The sequence below is a fragment of the Macrobrachium nipponense genome, chromosome 35 (assembly GCF_015104395.2).
Source record: "Macrobrachium nipponense isolate FS-2020 chromosome 35, ASM1510439v2, whole genome shotgun sequence".
Lineage (NCBI taxonomy): Eukaryota > Metazoa > Arthropoda > Malacostraca > Decapoda > Palaemonidae > Macrobrachium > Macrobrachium nipponense.
Genome location: NC_061096.1, coordinates 39,489,038 through 39,509,264, shown reverse-complemented (window position 1 = coordinate 39,509,264; position 20,227 = coordinate 39,489,038). Strand labels below are relative to the sequence as shown.

The following is a 20,227-nucleotide window of genomic DNA, read 5'->3' as shown; positions in this document are numbered from 1 at the left end:
ATAGAGTAAGTTTCGAGTTCCCAATTGTGGTGCCCAACATCGTAGGCATATTTCCTGATATCTGACACATCTGGTTTACTGAGAATCCTATTGTAACTTGGCAAACAGTGGCATAAAATGCTGAACTTTAGCTCAGTAAGCCACAAAGTAACCTAAACGTTACAGAAATAGCTGAGAAAGGATAATTAAACGATTGTTGAAGTGTTTATGTCATCGTATGATTGAAAGTGTACTCGGGCGTCCCACAAGGGGGGCCCTTACCATCCTCACCTGTTTTCCAAGCGTCTGCATCTCGTGCTGGTGCTTGGCGACGGTGGACATGAACCAGCAGTTCTGGATGATGAGGGCGGCTATGGGGATGAAGGGCAGCAGGATCATCTGGAACTGGTGCCATTTCTTGCCGGAGGCGCTGACGGGGTTGAAGGTGCAGCAGCCGGCGCTGATCGTCACCAGGGAAGACGCCTCAGTGGCGGAAGCCGAGAGGTCGCTCTGTTCGCTTTTGTTGTCCTCATCGTCCTTCGGACAAACAGAAAAATTATCAATGTAGGTTTTTTTTTTTTTTTTTTTCGTCGTCGTCTTCGTCCCTTTAATGTAAATGGATTTTGCATGAAGGGGAAGTCATCATGTTCTACTAATAGAAATATACAGACTCCTTACGACTAATTTCATTTCGCAAATGCTGAAATTAAGTGTTTTATTGTATTGATATAATAGTAAAAGATCCATTAGGTGAGACATGGGCTAATGTTTTCCTCTTGTTAAATAAGCATATTTACAGATGAACAACAACAAATTAATTGTCTTATCTATAATCTTCAGAGTTCCCTTGAAGTAGCAGAAGCTTAAAAGCCAAGGACAATACTTCGTAAACCGTTCGCCTCTAAAAATAGAAAAAAACTTGTAAAAGTCCATATAACGAGAATATAGAAGCAAAAAAATTTCCTAATGGCTCTTTCTCCCCTATTATCAAGTGGAACGTGAATATTCGTCGAATTTATAATAATAATAATAATAATAATGATAATATTATTATTATTATTATATTATTATTATTATTATTATTATTATTAATTATAATATTATTATTGTATTATTATTATTATTATTATTATTATTATTATAACTGAACTTTTATTAAATCCATTCCTTAAATGGACAAAAGGTACTTGAAATAAAGATTACTTAGATTGAAGCCTTATTCAATCCAGTTTATAATAAACACTAGATCTTGGAAGAATCGGTTTTGTCTTCAAAAAACGGAACCATTTTGGAACAAGAGTCTCCATTGGAAACTTCATAGTGAAAAGTACTCCCATTAAATTATTTTCCTACAGGTAATAAACAACAAGAATCATTCTTGCAGTGCAATATCAGCACTTTTTTTATTGTGTTTTAGCTAAAGCTTTTTATTAATATCATTGCTAGTACGTTTATTGTCATCGTATTTTGGGGTTTTTCATTGTTATGTGGTAGAATGAAATTCCTTCTTGTTATTGCAAGTGACTATTCTGAATTGTGTAAGTTCTCTTAATAATATTATTGTTATTTGGTATCGTCACTCTCTCGTGGTATTATATGGCAAAATAAAGTCCTCAGTAATATTTATGTACGAGTATGTTGCTATATACAGGAGGCTTTCGCCAACTTGATCAGTTGGCCTCTTCAGTCTGAATAAAATAGAAATTATAATACCTTTATGGCAACATCTTTGAAAACTGTAAGTTATAAAACAGCTCGTTATTCTTTTAGGTAACTCCAGAATTGCTCAGTAGTCTATTAGCAATTCTCTGTAACACGACGTTCCCAGAGAATTGCTAATAAACTATTGAGCAATTCTGGAGTTACCTAAAAGAATAGCCAGCAGTTTTATAAATTCCATTTTTCAAAGGTGTTGTCCTAAATGTATTATTGTTTCTATGTTTATTCTTGTTGAAGAAGCCAGCTGATCAAGTTGGCGAAATTTCTTGTATATAGCAACATACTCGTACGGCCTTGCTACTGCTTACTTTATTTTTCCAATATTATTGTTGTTGTTGTTATTGCATTGTAGTTTTTATTTGATGAAAAGAAGATTCTGGTTATAACTAATATCTCCACTTGTCTTTACTGCCTCTGGGTTATTTTTTTTATTCGTGGCCATTGTTCCTTGGTAATACAGTTACGATCATTCGCAGTTTATCAGGACAAGATTATACTTTATTTATGCTGTAAACTTCAAATTGGAAGTGATTTCATTCTTGAAATTTGTACCTGTAATAAGAAGTTGACGTGGTTGATAATACTGATGACTTTTGATTTCGTCACTCCTTTTCATGATTATGATTACATGTAATTTTAAGGCCAATGTTTTACTTTTAGTTTAGCATATCAGGAAATATGCTCTTCTTGCCACTTTCAACTCGTTTTGTAGTTGTTTATGACTTTAGTCTGATATAATATCACTTCTTCGTTTATTACTGAATCTAATGAATGGCATCTTTATCCGGTTCCCCTGTTTGTTCTCTGATGTGGATGAAATTGAACTTGCATTTAATTATCAGGAATCATAAAAAAAACCGTAGGCATTACTTAAGGTTCTTTGCGGCATTACCCGGCCCCTAGTTGCAACCCCTTTCATTCCTTTTACTGTACCTTCATTCATATTATCTCTCTTCCATCATACTTTCAACCCTCTTGACAATTGTTTCATCATTATTTTCAGCGCTGAATGGCATCATTTATAAATATACTAAATTATATATATATAAACATACATACATACGAAAATATAAAGTGCGATACACCTAGGCGACGCAATAACGTTTATCGTTATCAATAACGCTTGTGCATTAACCCGTAATGACAAGCTTTCCTTAGCAACCTTACTAGGAATATTAAGTCCATCAAACCGTAACGATGATTTACAGAATTAATCTCCCAAACTAACTAAACTCTTATCATATTACAGTTACGCAACTAGATATATCATTATAATTACGGGGATATTAATTACTGTAATGTAATTTTCCTTCAGGTGGATAACGAGCGCCTAATTAAATTCACTGGAGTGATGGCATTGAGGTTATATAATTATGAGATAATGTGATGATACAGGCTAGTCCATATTACTGAGACAGAGGCAAATTATATGGGACCAATAGTGCCCTCATCTAACTCGAGTAGAAAGAAGGAAGAAAAAGCAGATGGATGGGAAAATAATCGTGCTACACCCCAAATAAAGATTTTAAAATCATGAAAACCGGAATCACGAAGAGAAATATTATGTAACTACATGTGAAGGCTTAATAATCCAAGGGATGGTGATTTCTGTAGAGCGAGCAAAATGGTGATAGTGATTTGCATAGTGTTGGTAAAGTGGAGATACTAACTCCGCAGAGTGAATATAGTGGTGATACTGCTTCCGGACAGTAAATAGTGGTGATACTGATTTCCATTGTGAGAAAAGAGACGATGCTGATTTCCACTGTTACAATAAAGGGGCAATACTGATTTACTCAGGGTAAATAATGCGGTGGCCTGAGGGTCATTGTTCTGCCTCTAAAAGAGAAGGAACTCTTCTCCAAGGTCAGTGGAGCTGAGTCCAAAGTAAAATATCCCCAGTAGAAGGAGTCACTAAAAAAAAAAAAAAAAAAAAATAGTGAAGAGTTGAAGGCAGGGACACACTATTTAGATAAGTCATCTTTCATTTACTCTTATTGAGAAAGAATACAACGTAGTAATCCAGAGATTTAGAGCTACACGTTTAGGTTGTATCGGGAAAAAAAAATCTGGAATAGCAGAAGGCTACTACACTGTAAGCGCGTGCTATACAGTATAGAGCAGTATGCGAGTAGATGCCAAACAGCGCCGTTGAGACATTTACTAAAAATAACAGCGAATTGCGTAAAGAGTAATCTGAAAGAGAAATCAGATGCGAACGATTTCAAGCCTACAAACCTCACAAAAAAACAAAGGCGAATTGTGTGGCGGTGTAAGACTGGTGGGTAAGAGAATATGACAATGGTATGCTTACGCAATACAGAAAAGGGAAAATAATAACAACCCTTTGTTGAAGGTTCTTGTAGCTCTTTTGTGGTCGTGTCAAAGTGGATCTTGATAGGAAGAAAGGATCTACAGGAGTCACATATTAAATTGCGATAGGACAATGAACGTCTGTTTTATATATATATATATATATATATATATATATATATATATATATATAATATATATAATATATATATAATGTGTGTGTGTGTGAAAGAGAGAGAGTGAGAGAGAGTAAATATTTATGATGGAATTAGCAATGTCCCTTGAATCATACAAAACAAAGGAAGACAAGTGAGCTGAAGTATTATTACTGGTACGTAATGACATAGACGTCTACTCAGGTACCCGACAAGTACTTTTATTACCTTTCTTATTTAGAGGCAGTAAGCCTTGAACAGTTATCAGCTTAAGCTTTAGGCCAGGAGTACGCCAGCCCACTCTGTGGCGCCACGAAGTGGTGTCGGTGTGTGGTGGGGATGTGACTTCCTATAGGTTTCCATTGTTTATCAGCTATGTCGAGCGCACGAGCGTCATTGACAAGCGACTGTGGCGAGAGGTCGCTGATCCCTGCCTCAGTTTATTAACAATGGAAACCTACGGGAAGCCACATGCCCGCCACACACCGACGCCACTCTGTGGCGCCACAGAGTGGCTCCTGCACTCCTGGCCAAAGAGATCGGTTGTCAAGGGAGGTGTCTCACTCGAACAGTAAATTCTGACAGTTGCTTCAACTCGTTTTTTCAGCCGGAAACTCGTCAACTAATTTCATGGTGCACTGAACCTTTTACTCACTTGATTTGCACTGTTAGCAAGTACTGTGGTGTCGCTCCCATTGCTACAAAGCCATAGTCCCCTGCAATGACGAATAGCCGATGTTGGTTCACAGAATTTCAAAGGTATTCGTGAAACGAATCATATTCTGGTCAAAATTGAAAAAGGAACATGAATTTCTAAAAATGCCCTCCGTGCTTTCTAAGTGTTCCTGTAATGCATTTTACAAAATTATTGAGATTTATGAAAAAAAAAATCAAGTAATCCCTTTTCTTCCTATTCTTTAAGGCTAGAAATTAAAAAAAAACCAATAGCTAAATCGTAACCTATGCAGTTCTTATTTCACAACATTCAACAATCTTCTGCTATAACTCCTGTGTTTGCTTGCTTGCATAGGAAATCTATGCACGTGCAGGAAGTAAGATTAAGAAGGCCCTAGGGTCATATGCAATGCTTTCATTAGCGAAGGGTCAGTTTTGCAACACATTACTTGCAGAATAGCGTCCGCCCAAGTCAGTGCCAACATAGAAAGATTAGATATACCCTCTCCCTCTCTCTCTCTCTTGGATATATATATATATATATATATATATATATATATATATATATATATTATATATATATATATATATATATATTATATATATTATGTTTTGCCACAGTACAGTATTGATCAGTTCCAGGCAGATAACATTTAATGAAACAATCCAGTCCAAAGTTCTCTCTCTCTCTCTCTCTCTCTCTCTCTCTCTCTCTCTCTCTCTCTCTCTCTCTATCTCTCTTCATGTACATTATTTTCTACAAACAACTAAAGATTGAAAGTCCCTAGTTCCTTACAGATGCAGAAATTGAAGTTTTACTGAAAACCAATCAAGATTTTTCTGGAATCCGTGACGCAAAAGACTTTAGCAATCTGGTGCAAGCGGGAAGGGGCACAATAAGACTCGAAATCTAAAAGATTTACGTTAAGACAAAAAACCATTAGCGAAAAGTAAGATTTCGAATTAAGAGAAAATTTCTACACCGTAAGTTGATTTTAGGCGTTAATGATCGTAATAGGTCATAATGAAACCCTGGAAACAAATTCTCGAGATGTATACTACAGTAGATTGACATCAACCGTGCATCTGACGGCTAGGCCAGTCCCTTGCGACGCTCCTGATTAGCTGTTGATAAGCCAGTCACAGGGCGAGGGCTGGAAACTCTCGGTCTCTCGAGAGAGTTCACATAGGCAGGATGTATGTTCCACCTCTCCTGAGGAATACTTTTGAAAGACTTATCCCTCAGAAGAGGTGAAGCATACATCCTGCCTATGTGAACTCTTTCGAGAGAGACTGAGAGTTTCCAGCCCCGTGACTGGCTTATCAACAGCCAATCAGGAGTGTCGTAAGGGACTGGCCTAGACAGCAGATGCACGGTTGATGTGAATCTACTATAGTATTGCACCAGCCCGGCTTTTTTGCCGTACCCCTAGGTCAGGTCAGGTTAGGTTAGAGTTGTTTAAGACTTACCTCAGGCATAATATGAGTGGGGGAAACTGAAATTATTTTCAAGAAGATTCTATGGTTAGTTTTTAAGATATGGCGTCCCGCTTTTTTCAGGAAGGTCCCCCAGTAATGGGTGACAATTCGGGAATCTGCAACCCGGAAGTCGTTGGTTCCCGTTCTTCGAAGTTAGATGAAATTGACTTTCGTCGATGGCGTATATAACTGTGTGGATATATGCAGTAAGAGGACAATTTGGGTTCTTGTTGATCTCACATTTTATACATGCTCTGTGTAATACATTTGACAGCACTCTTTCATTATGGTAACTTCGTTGCACAAAATTTTATTCTACGTTATGTACCAGCTGCCATGATTATAGGTTCGTTGACTTGATTTGAAATTGGGCATTGCAGTTGAAATTGGGCATTGGAGTTGCAGATCCCTTGGTCACTGGCATGGAAAATGAGTTATTTTTTCATATTTCATAACTGTGAGGTTTGTTGCAAGTTTCATTATAGTTTAAGTCTTTAGATACTATTAAAAACGAATATATAACAGTAGTCAGACAGATGTATCAATAACCATCACGATAAAGCACTATTTTATATATGACACGAGTTTGATAACAAGGGTGTGGTTTTGAAGACTCAGTATTAAAGACTATCGTACTTTCATGTGTTTACACGTGTTGAGTATTAAAGACTATCGTACATTCATATGGCTTCACGTGTTGCCTCTGAAAGCTGATAATAAAAACGAATATGATGATCAGTTTTATGTGTGATTGTTTGTGTGTGTGTGAGAGAGAGAGAGAGAGAGAGAGAGAGAGAGAGAGTGAGAGAGAGAGAGAGATTCATCTCTGGAGAATCAAGGAAAAAGATCAACGTCAATCTTCGCTCGAAAGTTATCGCCTTTAACTTCTGACATTTTGTAGTATGCACTGAAAAATTTATGAGACACTTTGAGGGGGTTAAATCCTTAGAACCAGCAGCAGTGTCACCATGTTGAGAGGATGAGATGTGGTCAGCGACCAGGGAAGTTTGAACCGAGTTGTCAATCTGTACACGTAAACCAGTTAGTAAACACCCGAGCCTTACTTTGTTTACAAAACAAGCGAGGGCTTGAAGCATTTGCTCAAGCCCAGTCCTTATGCAAATCCAGGCATGCTTACATGGTTCTGCTTTGTCATTTTATGTCTAAATGCAGATCAGGATTCTAAAAGGTTTTCCTGCTGTTACACTTTTCAATCCTTCCTGCAGTCAATTTCCCTTTCAGCGCTGAATGGCCTCATAGGTCCCAGAGATTGGTCTTTGGCCTAAATTGTATATTCTATTCTATTCATATTCTCTTTCTCCCATCTTTCTTTCCAATCTCTCGTATCAATTATTTCATAGTGCAACTGCTTTGAGGTTTTCCTCCTGTTACACCTTTCAAACCTTTTTACTGCCAATTTCACTTTCAGCGTTGAATGACCCTCACGTGTCCCAGCGCTTGGGCTTTGGCGCCTAAATTTTATATATTCCATTCTATCTTCAAATACTGAAGATGAAGTGTAAAACCGTAGGGTCCTTCCCCTTCAAGTGACAGTGCATTTCCCATCCGGAGTCACAGGGATTACAATTTCAGCAACATAAATATTAAGGAAAGCAGAGAGGAGCCACATACAAACCCGCGCTATGCTTTTCGAGATACTCCTGCCTTCACATCGCCTTTAAGTAGGAGAGAACTATTGATGCGGAGAGACAAAAAAGAGAAAAAAAATATCGTACGAGGAGCTGATAGCTACTTTCCTCGGAATTTTTGGATCATTTCTTCAATAACAAAAAACGAAGAAAGGTATTTTGAAACGATACCACAATATTCAATTTCCATGTCATTACGAGGACAACACCCTTATGAACTAGAGTACCCAAACGCATGAATGTATTTATGAACCCTGAAACATTTACAAAAACTCTTGTGTGGTTAAGATCGTAGATAATACAAAATGATAAATTACATCCAAAACATATTATTCTGCTTAATGAGAGCTATACTCGGTTTATAAATGCTAAACATATATATTTTAGATACTATGGCACGTAGGAACTATTAAGTTATTCGAAACTCAAACATTCTGGGTCAGGTGACCCGTATTTACGGAAAATGATCTCTACTGGCTCCACGTTAAGGAAGGTTTTGGCAGTTCCTGTTTTCGAGTATTAGCCTAAACTTGATTACCCCCATTAACCTCGATTATCTTAATTGCTTTCCAAATATCAAACTTATTTTTTGTCATCAGTCTGACGTGGAGGGTAGTAGAACCTCCCATTAAATTGGCTGGCTAGTCTTCTCAGATTAAACTAAACATTTGACTAGCATTTTTTTTTTTTTTTTTTTTTTTTTTTTTTTTTTTTTTTTTTTTTGCACACTGAATACAACCTGCCTATGTCTAGCAACGTTCAGAACACAACGATGATCAAGAATATTTTTTACTTACATATTCAGTCCCCTGAAATATTCACTGCGTAAAATTTATAGTATTGTTGCCAAGGAAGTTAGTCAGTGCAATGAAGATACCATATAGTTTCGAATTAATCATCTCAGATGGTAAGAGTCAACATCGTAGATCGTAGTTTCTTAATTTTCTTAATAATTAGATGCAGATGAATATTGTTTTATGTATATTTTTATACATACATATATACGACCTAACATTGTTCTAGGAGACTTTCCTTGTAATTGAAGTTTCTGCAGCTTATCAAGTACTAACACTTGACGTAGAGAGGGAACAGAATTTTCTCGCTCAAGTTTACAATAGCTTGATTTTTGACCATTTCTGTTCGAGTGCCGTACCCCGTTAAAAAAAAAGTTCGTGTGACCTCCCCTGAATATTGATCTATGAGACCCCATAGCAATCGTTATTTTTCCTTTTTTCAGTTTCTGGATTAAGAAGGGAGGGTTCTTGGTACTTTGAGCTGTCAGTATGATTACTCGGTCGTAAAGCTCAAAGCTTTCCTTTCATACATTTAGAAGGGTGGTAGCCATAACTCTTGCATTTGCAGCACAATGTCTACACATCTGTTAGCAAGTTTACCAAGACAGGACTGATGTAATTGAGGCTATATTTATATAACAAAACAAATTCACTCATCCACTTTATGTAAAATTCCAAATCCTCAATGTAACATCAGGCTTTTTTTTATATATTTTGTTTAACATTAGGCTATTCTTATTTAGTTTATATTGTTACTGAAATTTTACCCACAACAGCGTTCATAGTACCATTTAGGGTACCCAGACAATCACCCTTTATACATACCAAAAAAGTTCCTGTGTACCTTCCGTGCAATTGCAATCAATGTTCCCTTCATTAATCTTCAGTATTAATCAGTTTTCTTTATTCTGCCAGTCACTGGCAGCGTTGAAATTAGGATTGCCCAAAATTTTTACCTTTGACCCCTGCTTCAAATAATTTGCTTATCAGGAACCCTAGCTGTTTGTAAAGACAAAACCAAATTATTATTATTATTATTATTATTATTATTATTATTATTATTATTATTATTATTATTATTATTATTATTATTATTATTATTATTATTATGCAAAGTGCGCTTCAACAAAATAGAGTACCCTAGAGTGGAAAAAGAAAAATGGAGAGAGAGAGAGGACAGTAGCAAATATGCAAAACCAAATAAGAAAACATTATAGAGGTTTTATAATGTCTATTTTTACAAATAAAAAAAAATCACCTTTCAGACGATGTTTAAGATTAATCCAACAAACTTGAAATATTTTTGGGCATTAATGATAAACATGCACCAATAATAAGTTACAAAAATCATATTAATGATGAAGAATATATTGTCAAGTATATCACTGGAAGGCCACGCGCCCCAAATACGCATACGTTCACAAACACACACATACACACAAACACAGAAAACATACACTATAGTTTGCATCTTCCTAGCAGGAAATGCCACAGATCCTTTATGTATACAAGAGGAAGTAAATAGATGATGGAAGAGGGAAAACAGAATAAAAATAGAAACTGATACTTGATCTTTTTTGAGACCAAAATAAATACACCGATAAGTGAATAATAAAACGAATATAAAATTTTCCTCGTTCTTATCCCTTCCTCATTCACACGCACGAACTCGTGATTGCTAAGGAAGGAGGAGAAGAAAAAGAAACGAAAACTCCAGTTAAGGGGGGTTCATTTTTCTTACCCTCCAGTGGCGCTCTATAACGAGCGTCGTCATACATCGTCGTGGAAAGGCACTTTTGCTCAACTTTCATTTCAACTTTGGAGGATCATCACTAGAAGACCATTGTGAGCCGATGATGCCATATTTGGCCAATGGCTTGCGAATGATATAAGTCGCAAGAGGTCAAAGCATCCAAGAGAGAGACAGAGACAGAGAGTGGGGGGGCGGCGTTTCGGGGCCTTTTCAGAGAGAAAGAGAGAGAGTGAGAGAGAGAGGCCTTCTCGATATCGTGCATGATATCATCCTTGCGCAGTCGCGCGCATATACACACATACATATACGTGTGTATATATATATGTGTGTGTGTGTGTGTGTGTATGTATATATATATATATATATATATATATATAGATAGATAGATAGATAGATAGATAATAGAGAGAGAGATAGATAGATAGATAGAGAGAGAGACGAGAAGAAGAGAGAGGAAGAGAACGAAGAGAGAGAGGAGAGATAGAGAGAGAGAGAGAAGAGAGAGAGAGAGAGAGAGAGACTTTCTCTCACCTCCGGAAGTAGCTATGTCAGTGCCATCTCCGTACCGACCTGTTGCATGTAGATAGAATAAACATTCGAACCCCATTTCTCAATCTCTGATTAAGAATACAAATAAAACAGGTAATTAGAAGCTCGAAAAACAAAACAAAATCAACTTTTAAAAGGAAACTATTGTCGCATGTTTTCTTGACATTGTTATTGTTCGAGTTATGCGCACATTCGGGAGGGCCACAAAACAAACGACCAGACCTAAATACTCAGCTGCTGAAGGAGGAATAGGAATATTTGAGCTGTGGCAGAAAGCATGGTACTTCAAAGTACCTTTATTGTGTTCGTGAATGAAACGAGATGAGATTCAGTATTCATGAGGGATTTCGTCACGTTCATTTCAACGTAGCCAACATTCTATGGCAGAACGACAGTAACGCGTGTTCCTGATTTGATAGCCAAAGATTGCCCCCTTTGTTTGCACGGGAAGATTGGCGAAGGGTGTCTTAATACATTTCAAACTAACTGAAATATAAGATGCATAAGTAGCTGGTAGAGTCATACTATAAAACAACATAGGGACGACGTTTCCTTTTAGATATTAATTGTACATCAGTATCGACCTGCTTCAGACACTTTCACACTGTGCAAATTGTTGCTGCAGTAGATGGGTTTGCCGCACCGCAGAAGCTGCGATGGATTTTTAATTAAATGTTGCCGAATACAGCTGCGATGCAGAATCCTATGGCGGGAGAATGTGTATCGTGCTTTTTGGAGCGCATTTAAAAAGGAAAAAGACAGACAATGCCGAATCCATTGGGTGCTCTATTTGAAAGCTCAGTGAGAGAGACATTAGGCGCATTTGCTACGTTATTTGAGGATCTAAACCGGGATGACAACAACTTTATCAATTCCTTCCGTATGTCTCAAGCATCATTCGAGGAACTGCTGTGGCGGATATATAATACATAGTAAGCTTTATAGGCAAAAACACGACATGCAGAATGCAGATATAGTCAAATTCCTACTTTCGTAGTCTTCGAGACTTTAATCCCATAAGATATAAAAGTCTATATCGATTTCACGTTCCATTATAACAAGACGTACCGACTAGGGATTCTTTCCCGGGATCTCGGCTATATTTAGCCCAGTTTTGTTTCCCTGGATTAGGTTTTAAATCCCGGGAGGTTTCATTTTCATACTTTTTGTATAATTAACATTCAATGTATAAGCAAAAAATAAAGCCGGGGAAGAGACTTCAAGGTTCTAGAAGAGCTTACACCATGCAAACATATTGATAAATAGTGTATGCGTCATAAAATAACACTAATATCCCTTTCATTAATTAGGTAATTCAATATATATTGTAAGTTATAATTTTTATCTCATTTACAAAATATATTCTTATTAGATCCGGTACGTTTTCATCTTTTTAAAATTATGAGAGAGAGAGAGAGCAGTAGTGAGGAATTTACTTAGTAAAACCATATATTTTATATCAATCTCTGTTTAAACTTTAAAACTAAACATGATAAAGTACCAGTATATCAGCTCAGTGGGGTGGTTAAGCTTCTTCTATATTAATAATCCTCGGTTGAATAAAAATGCATAATATGTAGTATGAAGTTCAACAAGTACCAGAAGACAAGGATTTTCAGAGGCTATATATTTGTTATTATGCCTAATTCCGGGATTTCCCCTGGCCACGGGAGAGTAGTTCAGCGCCTCTAAGTGCGATGAGACGCAACATGTGGAGACGTCTATTGAACATGATGGTCCACTGGCCACCGCATCTATCTGCGTCGACGCAGAAGCCTGGTGGTACTACCACGCACATGTTATGCGGCAACGCAGCGGTGATTTCACGCACACGCAAGATGTGAACGACTCCGTAAGATGTATAAGGCCCCTTTCACACTATGCGTTTTGTTGCTGCAGATAGATGCGTTCGCCACAACGCAGAGGTGTGGTGGATTTTTAAATGTTGCCGAACACAGCTGCGTTATGCAGAATCCTATGGCGCGATAAGAGAGTGTATTGTGTTTTTATTGAGCGCATTTAAGGAGAAAAAAAGAGAGAATGCCCAATCCATTGGGTGCACCCTTTGAATGCACAACGAGAGATATTAGGCGCATTTGCCACGTTATTTCAGGATCTAAAACAGTATGGCAACGTTGAACTTTTTCATTTGCTTCCGTATGTCTCAAGCATCATTCGAGGAACTACTGTGGCTGCTATTATATGCAATAAGCTTCTTAGGCAAAATATGACATGCAGATATCGTAGTCCAATTCCGACTTTTGTAATCTTCGAGTCTATTATCCCATAACACTGGCTTCGTCTCCACTATAGATATAGGAGAGATCTGTGTCGATGCCACCTTCCATTATAACAAGACGTACTACTTACTACCCCTGCCATATTTAGCCCAGTTTTGTTTCTCGCGTTTTGGTTTTAAATCCCGAGATTTTCATTCTCATATTTCTTTTTTATAAAATTTACATTCAATGTATAAAAAAAAAAAGCCTTGGAAAACATTTCAAGATTCAAGAAGAGCTGCAGTGAACAAATTCAACTACAACCGGGAGCTTAGTTTTTGACAACATTCTTACGCCATGAAAACATATTGATAAATATATGCACCATAAAATAAAAATAAATTTTTTTTCATCAATCAGGTAATTCAATATATATTATAAGTAATAACTTTTATCCCATTTACAAAATATGTCCTTATCGGGTCCTTTTAAATTGAGAGAGAGAGAGTACTTGGGAATTTTCTAGTTTGGTAATATTATAAATTCATATCAATCTCTGTTCAGACTTACAGTTTTAAACATGATAAAGTACCAGTATGTACCATAAAGATTTCATCAGTTGAATAAAAATACATAATATGTAGTATAAAGTTCAATAAGTACCAGAAGATAATGATTTTTATAAGGTATATATTTGTTATTACTCCTTATCCCTGGATTTTCGGGCCACTGGAGAGTAGTTCAGCACGCCGATAAGTGCGTGTGACACGCAAGATTTGAACGACTCCGTAAGATGTATATGTCGACTGCTGTCTGCGTTACCGCAACGCAACTAACTGCGTTGGCAAAACGCATAATGAAAGGGGCCAGGATAGACCTGTGACGTGTTACCCTGCCGAGGGTAGTAGCCAAATCTGCGGACGGGAGGCTGGCAACAGTCCAAGGACTAGATTAAAATCTCAACGGTCGATTAGGTAAACTTATACACGAAATGATGAAGTTAAATGAATAGTCCTCGTCTTAAGACTGCTAAGCAGACCGTTCCAGAGTTTTGTAGCAAGAGTAGTGTAATTCTATGAAATGGGTACCTCGTTTGAACTCTGCAGACGCAGGTACTGAAGATGAGAGAGTGGAGTTCTCCCATAAAAGCCTGTCTCAGGGAAAACGTGACTTACTGTTGTTTCGTCTACTCTATTTGATAACCTAGGTTGCGAGGAGGTTCTGGCTCCCTAGTGGGACAATATTGCACTATCATCAAGGGAGGTATGGGAAGCCTGATATTCATTATTTTCAAAGGCTGTAAAGCTTCTCAGTGTGATTAATCATTCGTCCCAGTAATGAGAAGAATATGGAATGTTCTTTCTGTGTTTAAAAATGTTCAGTCTATTGTAGTTTAAGTCAAGTTTATCGGAAAGGCAGTTATATTAATCCCTCCTTCATATCCACTCGATTGCGCTGTTTGAATTAATTGAACTCAATCGAAACATCAACCTCAGTCTTGATCCCCATCCAAGGAAAAGGGCTAAAGGCAACTGAAGTATTTTTTCCAGTGAACCGCAGATTAAAAAGACTATGAGCTGAGTTTAATAACTCCAGAACTTAATGTTAGATTAAAATGCCAGTATTCAAAGCGAACATCATAATCATATTTTCAGACTTAGAAAATAATTATAATTACATGACAAAATGCCTTTAATTATGTATACAAGCAAAATTACCCAACAAATAACGTAAATACATAAACATCAAAGAAAAGCGCGAGGAAGAAAACATAAATGGGAATATTATAAGAGAGAGAGAGAGAGAGAGAGAGAGAGTGTGAGTGTCCCTCTTCTTTAACCTGTTGCCCTTATCTTCGTCCGCCACTCCGTGGAAAGATTTATAGCTCTGTGGATCTATTAAAAAAAAGTTAATCGTTGCAAGGATTTATAACGATCACTTTCCCATATGAGACTATATAAGCCATTTGCTGCTAAGCTAGAGTTCAAATCTCGGCTATAGGTGCGCTGAGTTGATACAACCGCTTTGAATCTCACGAAAATATGTACTTGCGTGATTGATGTGATTGATATCTAAGGTAAAACTATGAACTAAAATTGAATGGAGACTTTGGTTTTTGCCCATTTGCGACTTCATTGTATTCATTCCTTGGTTAATCATATTTTCTCGTTTGAGAAACTCCACGCCAAGAGATGGCCGACTTCGTGAAAATTATTGGCTGGAAATTGACACAGTACTTTTTAATTAACCCCCTTTGCTGTACGATTTTCGCCTTATATACTACACACACACACACACACACACACACACACACAAGTGGTTTCTCGTGGGAAGATTCAGTGGGGAATATATTAAATTTTGGTGTTCTTGGATATGAATGGTTGTCTAGAGAGGGAAAGACATGCATAGACAGCCAGCTGGATCTTATAACATCTGATAAAACGAATGTGAACGTGCAGGGGTGGTATCTGGGATGAGAAAGTAATGCAGAGCTATGGAAGAGGTATAACGCTTATGTTGCCAGAAAGCCTGTTGCCACGTGTGAAAAAGTATAGTACTAGATCCGCTGAGCAGTGAAGTACCATGGAAAGAGTTTTTGTTTGTTCCAGCAAAACTTCAGACCTTAGGACAGGAAGAAGTATGTAGATATATATATATTTTATATATATTATATATATTTATCATATATATATTATATATATATATATATAAACAAAATGCTTGCTTTAGACGAAAGGCAAAATATCTCGCGCTCGCGTAATTCACTTTCATCGATCGTGGCCAATGATAGAGAGATGTATACGAATATGCACCTATGTATGTTTGTATTTGTTTGCATAAAACAGTCAGTATATATCGTGCTACATATGTGAGTCCTCGCGAGTATATTGTCGTATGTAAGTTGAACTTAGATGGAAGAAACAACATTTCACTACGTGGAAAGCTCTTCTTTAGGTTTTGTCTAATCACATCATCTCATCTGGAGATCCCTTTGTGTATTTTTAAGCCATTACGAGGGTGAAAGCATTATGCTCTCTCTCTCTCTCTCTCTCTCTCTCTCTCTCTCTCTCTCTCTCTCTCTCTCTTTGAGAGATTAAGTCGACTAATTGCCTTCTTCATATCCGTTAGCATCCAAATAAGAAACTTCTGAAGTTCCCTTTGAAACAATTATGTGTTTTTGCCGTAGGTAGAGTTAAAGTTTTTAAACTGCGACTTATTTTCTTTCAGTTGTTATATAGCCTGAGTCGTGTGTGTTTGTTGAGTTTGATTTTATAATTTTTTTCATTGGTAAATTTGGTGAATTATTCGGTTTTAACGGTTTCTTTTGTGCTCTTCCAAACTGTCTGCACATGAACAGGTTTCTTATGAAATACCCATGGACACACACACACACACACACACACACACACACACACACACACACACACATATATATCTATATATAATATATATTCATACATACATTCTCTCTCTCTCTCTCTCTCTCTCTCTCTCTCTCTCTCTCTCTCTCTCTCTCTCTCTCTCTCTCTCTCTTTATGCATATATATGTATTTAAAATTTGAAGATATTTTTCATGATAAATATTTTAAAAAGACACCACAAGATGCTTTTTGCTTTAAGTATAAAAAAAAAGTCACCGTATTTATGTGCTAACACATTTTTCGTCACAAACGGCTTGTGCTCCATTCTAGGCCGTCAGAGAATAATGACACCTCCCACGTATTATTGGTATCATTAATCCCGCGTATATAAATCTGCTAAAATATAAGGAAAAAATTCGCCAACGACGAAGATGAAAATTTGGTTACAGCAGAAGTCCTTAAGCAAGCCACACACGTAAAGGACTGACATGCTGATTTTTACCGAGATTAGCATGAACCGGCCAATCTTTATCGTGTATGGGAGGTAAAAATGACAAACCCGGCAAGACTAGCCAGTCGTCTCATCTTTCCAACTGTTCAACCGGACAGGTCAGTCTAGCCAAGACTGGCATTATCCCCCGCCAGTCTGTGTTGTGGGTGGGGATGGACTAGCAGGACCACCGGGTCGAGCCGCCTATTTTGACACGTATTTTATTGCTTACCTTTCAGTAGTCTGCAGTTTCGTCCCCTACCGTAGTAGTCTGCGGTTTTGGCCCCCGTGGTAGTAGTCTGCAGTTCTACCTCCAGCGATAGTAGACTGCAGTTTTACCTCCAGCGGTAGTAGTCTGCAGTTATACCTCCACCGGTAGTAGTCTGAAGTTTTACCTCCAGCGGTAGTAGTCTGCAGTTTCGTCCCCTACCGTAGTAGTCTGCGGTTTTGCCCCCCGTGGTAGTAGTCTGCAGTTCTACCTCCAGCGATAGTAGACTGTAGTTTTACCTCCAGCGGTAGTAGTCTGCAGTTTTACCTCCAGCGGTAGTAGACTGCAGTTTTGCCCCCGCTGTAGTAGTCTGGGATTTTGCCCCTCGCGGTAGTAGTCTGCAGTTTTGCCCGTCGCGGTAGTAGTCTCGGCTTTGCCCTCTTTACTAAATTTGCCCAGGTTGTGGTATTTTGATTTATTGCTCTTTAAAGCAGACCAAGAAACTTTGCTAGGAACCTTAATGTTGCAATTAACCTTTCCTCAGGAGGTATAGACTTCCTCATTACTGTAGCTTTCTTTGTTATTATTGGAGACATAAGGAATAAAAGGTCTCCGAAGACATCATCAGTCATTCTTAAATAATTTCTGTATCTCCGGGTTATATTCCTTATATTCTTTCTGTAAAGTCATTTTCTTAGCCATGGTTCCACCCATACTTTACAATTTTTCTTGCATATTTCATGCTCGTATTCGTCTTGCAGGAGTGATATTATCATTATTGCACTTATCTTCCTTTTACTTGGTGCCACGATTTAAAAACACTTTCTATATCAGGACACTACAGGACTGAAAGAACACGGCCACTGAATATTAACTCTGCCCTCTCAAAATATGCCTAGAGCAAGTCATCTGCGTGTATGGGCAATACCCAAGCGCAATATATTATTATATATTATATATATATATATATATATATATATATATATATATATATATATATATATATATATCTATATATATATATATATAGATATATATATATATATATATATATATATATATATACTATATATATATATTGCTGTGTGTGTGTGTAGTATATATATATATATATATATATATATATATATATATATATATATATATATATATATACATATACGTATATATTATGTAGTAAGAATAAAATCTAACAATTAACAATTCTTTTTATCTACAGAACGAATAAAAAATTCGTAATCTTAAGGTGAAATGACAGATTTTGAAACAAAGATAGCAAGACTCCCTTGTCTATACCCCCAGAAATCTATAACTTTGGAAACTGACAATAGCAACGAAACAAACTTTAAATTTTTGTTGAAGAGCCTCTGGTATTTACACATTTCTACCAGTCTCTCTGGAGGTCCCTGTTGCAGTACCGTGATGGAGAGGCACCGGCAGTCACGTTGAGAGATATTTGAAAATCAATGGTTTTGTTTCTCAATATTACCAGGAGGCAGCGTGCTGTATCATGTCGCATCTCTCTCTCATTCTCTCTCTCTCTCTCTTTTAAATATTTCTTATTCATATATTCAGTTTTTAGTTTTAGTTTTATTTCTGAAAGACGAAGAATGTGAAATCTGGGCTGAACCATGAGACATAATTATGGAAGTTATAGCAGTGTCTTAAAAATCTTACTTTAATTTTAGGGTCATTTAATCGTTTATGTGCCACATTGGTTTTACCAAAGATGATTTGTGACTTCGTTGCGCGAATATCTTGTTCGTATATATTTACATATATATATATATATATATATATATATATATATATATATATATATATATATATAATGTGTGTGTGTGTGTGTGTGTGTGTGTGTGTGTGTGTGTGTGTGTGTGTGTGCGCGTGTGAGTGTTTATGTATATATGTATGTGTGATAAGAAATAAAAGACGCAAAGGAAAAAAAGATTTCATTCGGGATGCTGTTACGCGACGGGAAGAGAAAATTACACTCAGGCGTACGAGAACGTGGATAGGATAGCCCAAAAGAAAGCGAGTGAGAAAGGAAAGGCGAGAAGTAACAGTAGAGAGAGGGAAGGTGAGTGAGCTAGGCATTTAGAGCGAACAAATGAATCTGGAAATAAAAAGCCTTCAAATGATGAGAAGCCGTCCGTAGTGAATACGATCCCGGGTTGATGAATCGAGTATTTTGAAGTTTTGTTTGATTTGGAGAATGGAAGGGAAGCAGGGCTGAATGACACAAGAGTTGAAAGAATGACTTTGATGTTGAGAGAGCATATGGAAGTGGCGTAGGTCGGATAATTAAGGTGGTTGAAAAAAGCTGACATCAAGAACTGATGGGGTTACAAGCGAGGGGCTGTGGTACGAGGTTGAGTGTGATTGAGAGGTTGACCAGGGTTAGTAGCATATATCTCTATCTTGGAAAGGTTCTTGAGAGATGAGAAACGAATAATTGTTTCCTTATATAAAAGTAAGGCTCTTCATTGAGAAAGTATGGCAGATGAAAGAAAGACTAAAAGGGTAAGGACAGTGTGGATTAAACGAGGGAGATTGTGTGTGGATAGAAATTTGTTATGAAGCAAGAGAGAAGTTTCAAAGCAAAGAGAAAAAGCTGCAGAGTTGACAGAGGAAACGCGAATTTTTACAATGCAAGCAAAGCATGCGTTAGAATATGTAGCTGGAAGAGCGATTGGTTTGGTGTAAAAGTGGGTCCGAGACGAAGGTTTGCAGTGTCTCTGTGGCTGTTCAGTATCATCATGGACGTAGTTATTCGCGCTTACCTGCCTTATGAGGTGCCTTCATTCTCTTCGATTTCCATGATCGTAAATCTGAAATTCTTTTGACGTTCTCTTTCAAAGTCAAATTTCGATAGAAGTCGTC

At 37.2% G+C, this 20,227-nt stretch overlaps 1 protein-coding gene and 1 long non-coding RNA gene across 3 annotated transcripts in view; one reads left to right on the top strand and one right to left on the bottom strand.

Moving 5' to 3' along the window:
• The window catches only part of LOC135208660 (uncharacterized), a 93,458-nt gene that overhangs the window by 37,047 nt on the left and 36,184 nt on the right, over positions 1-20,227 (top strand). The gene's annotated exons all lie outside the window — the stretch shown is intronic.
• Positions 1-20,227, bottom strand: part of LOC135208659 (adenylate cyclase, germination specific-like) — a 67,060-nt gene that overhangs the window by 31,578 nt on the left and 15,255 nt on the right. Inside the window, exon 3 of the mRNA XM_064241078.1 lies at positions 271-516. Within this exon, the coding sequence (XP_064097148.1) occupies positions 271-516 (246 nt within the window). The remainder of the gene's footprint in view (positions 1-270; positions 517-20,227) is intronic.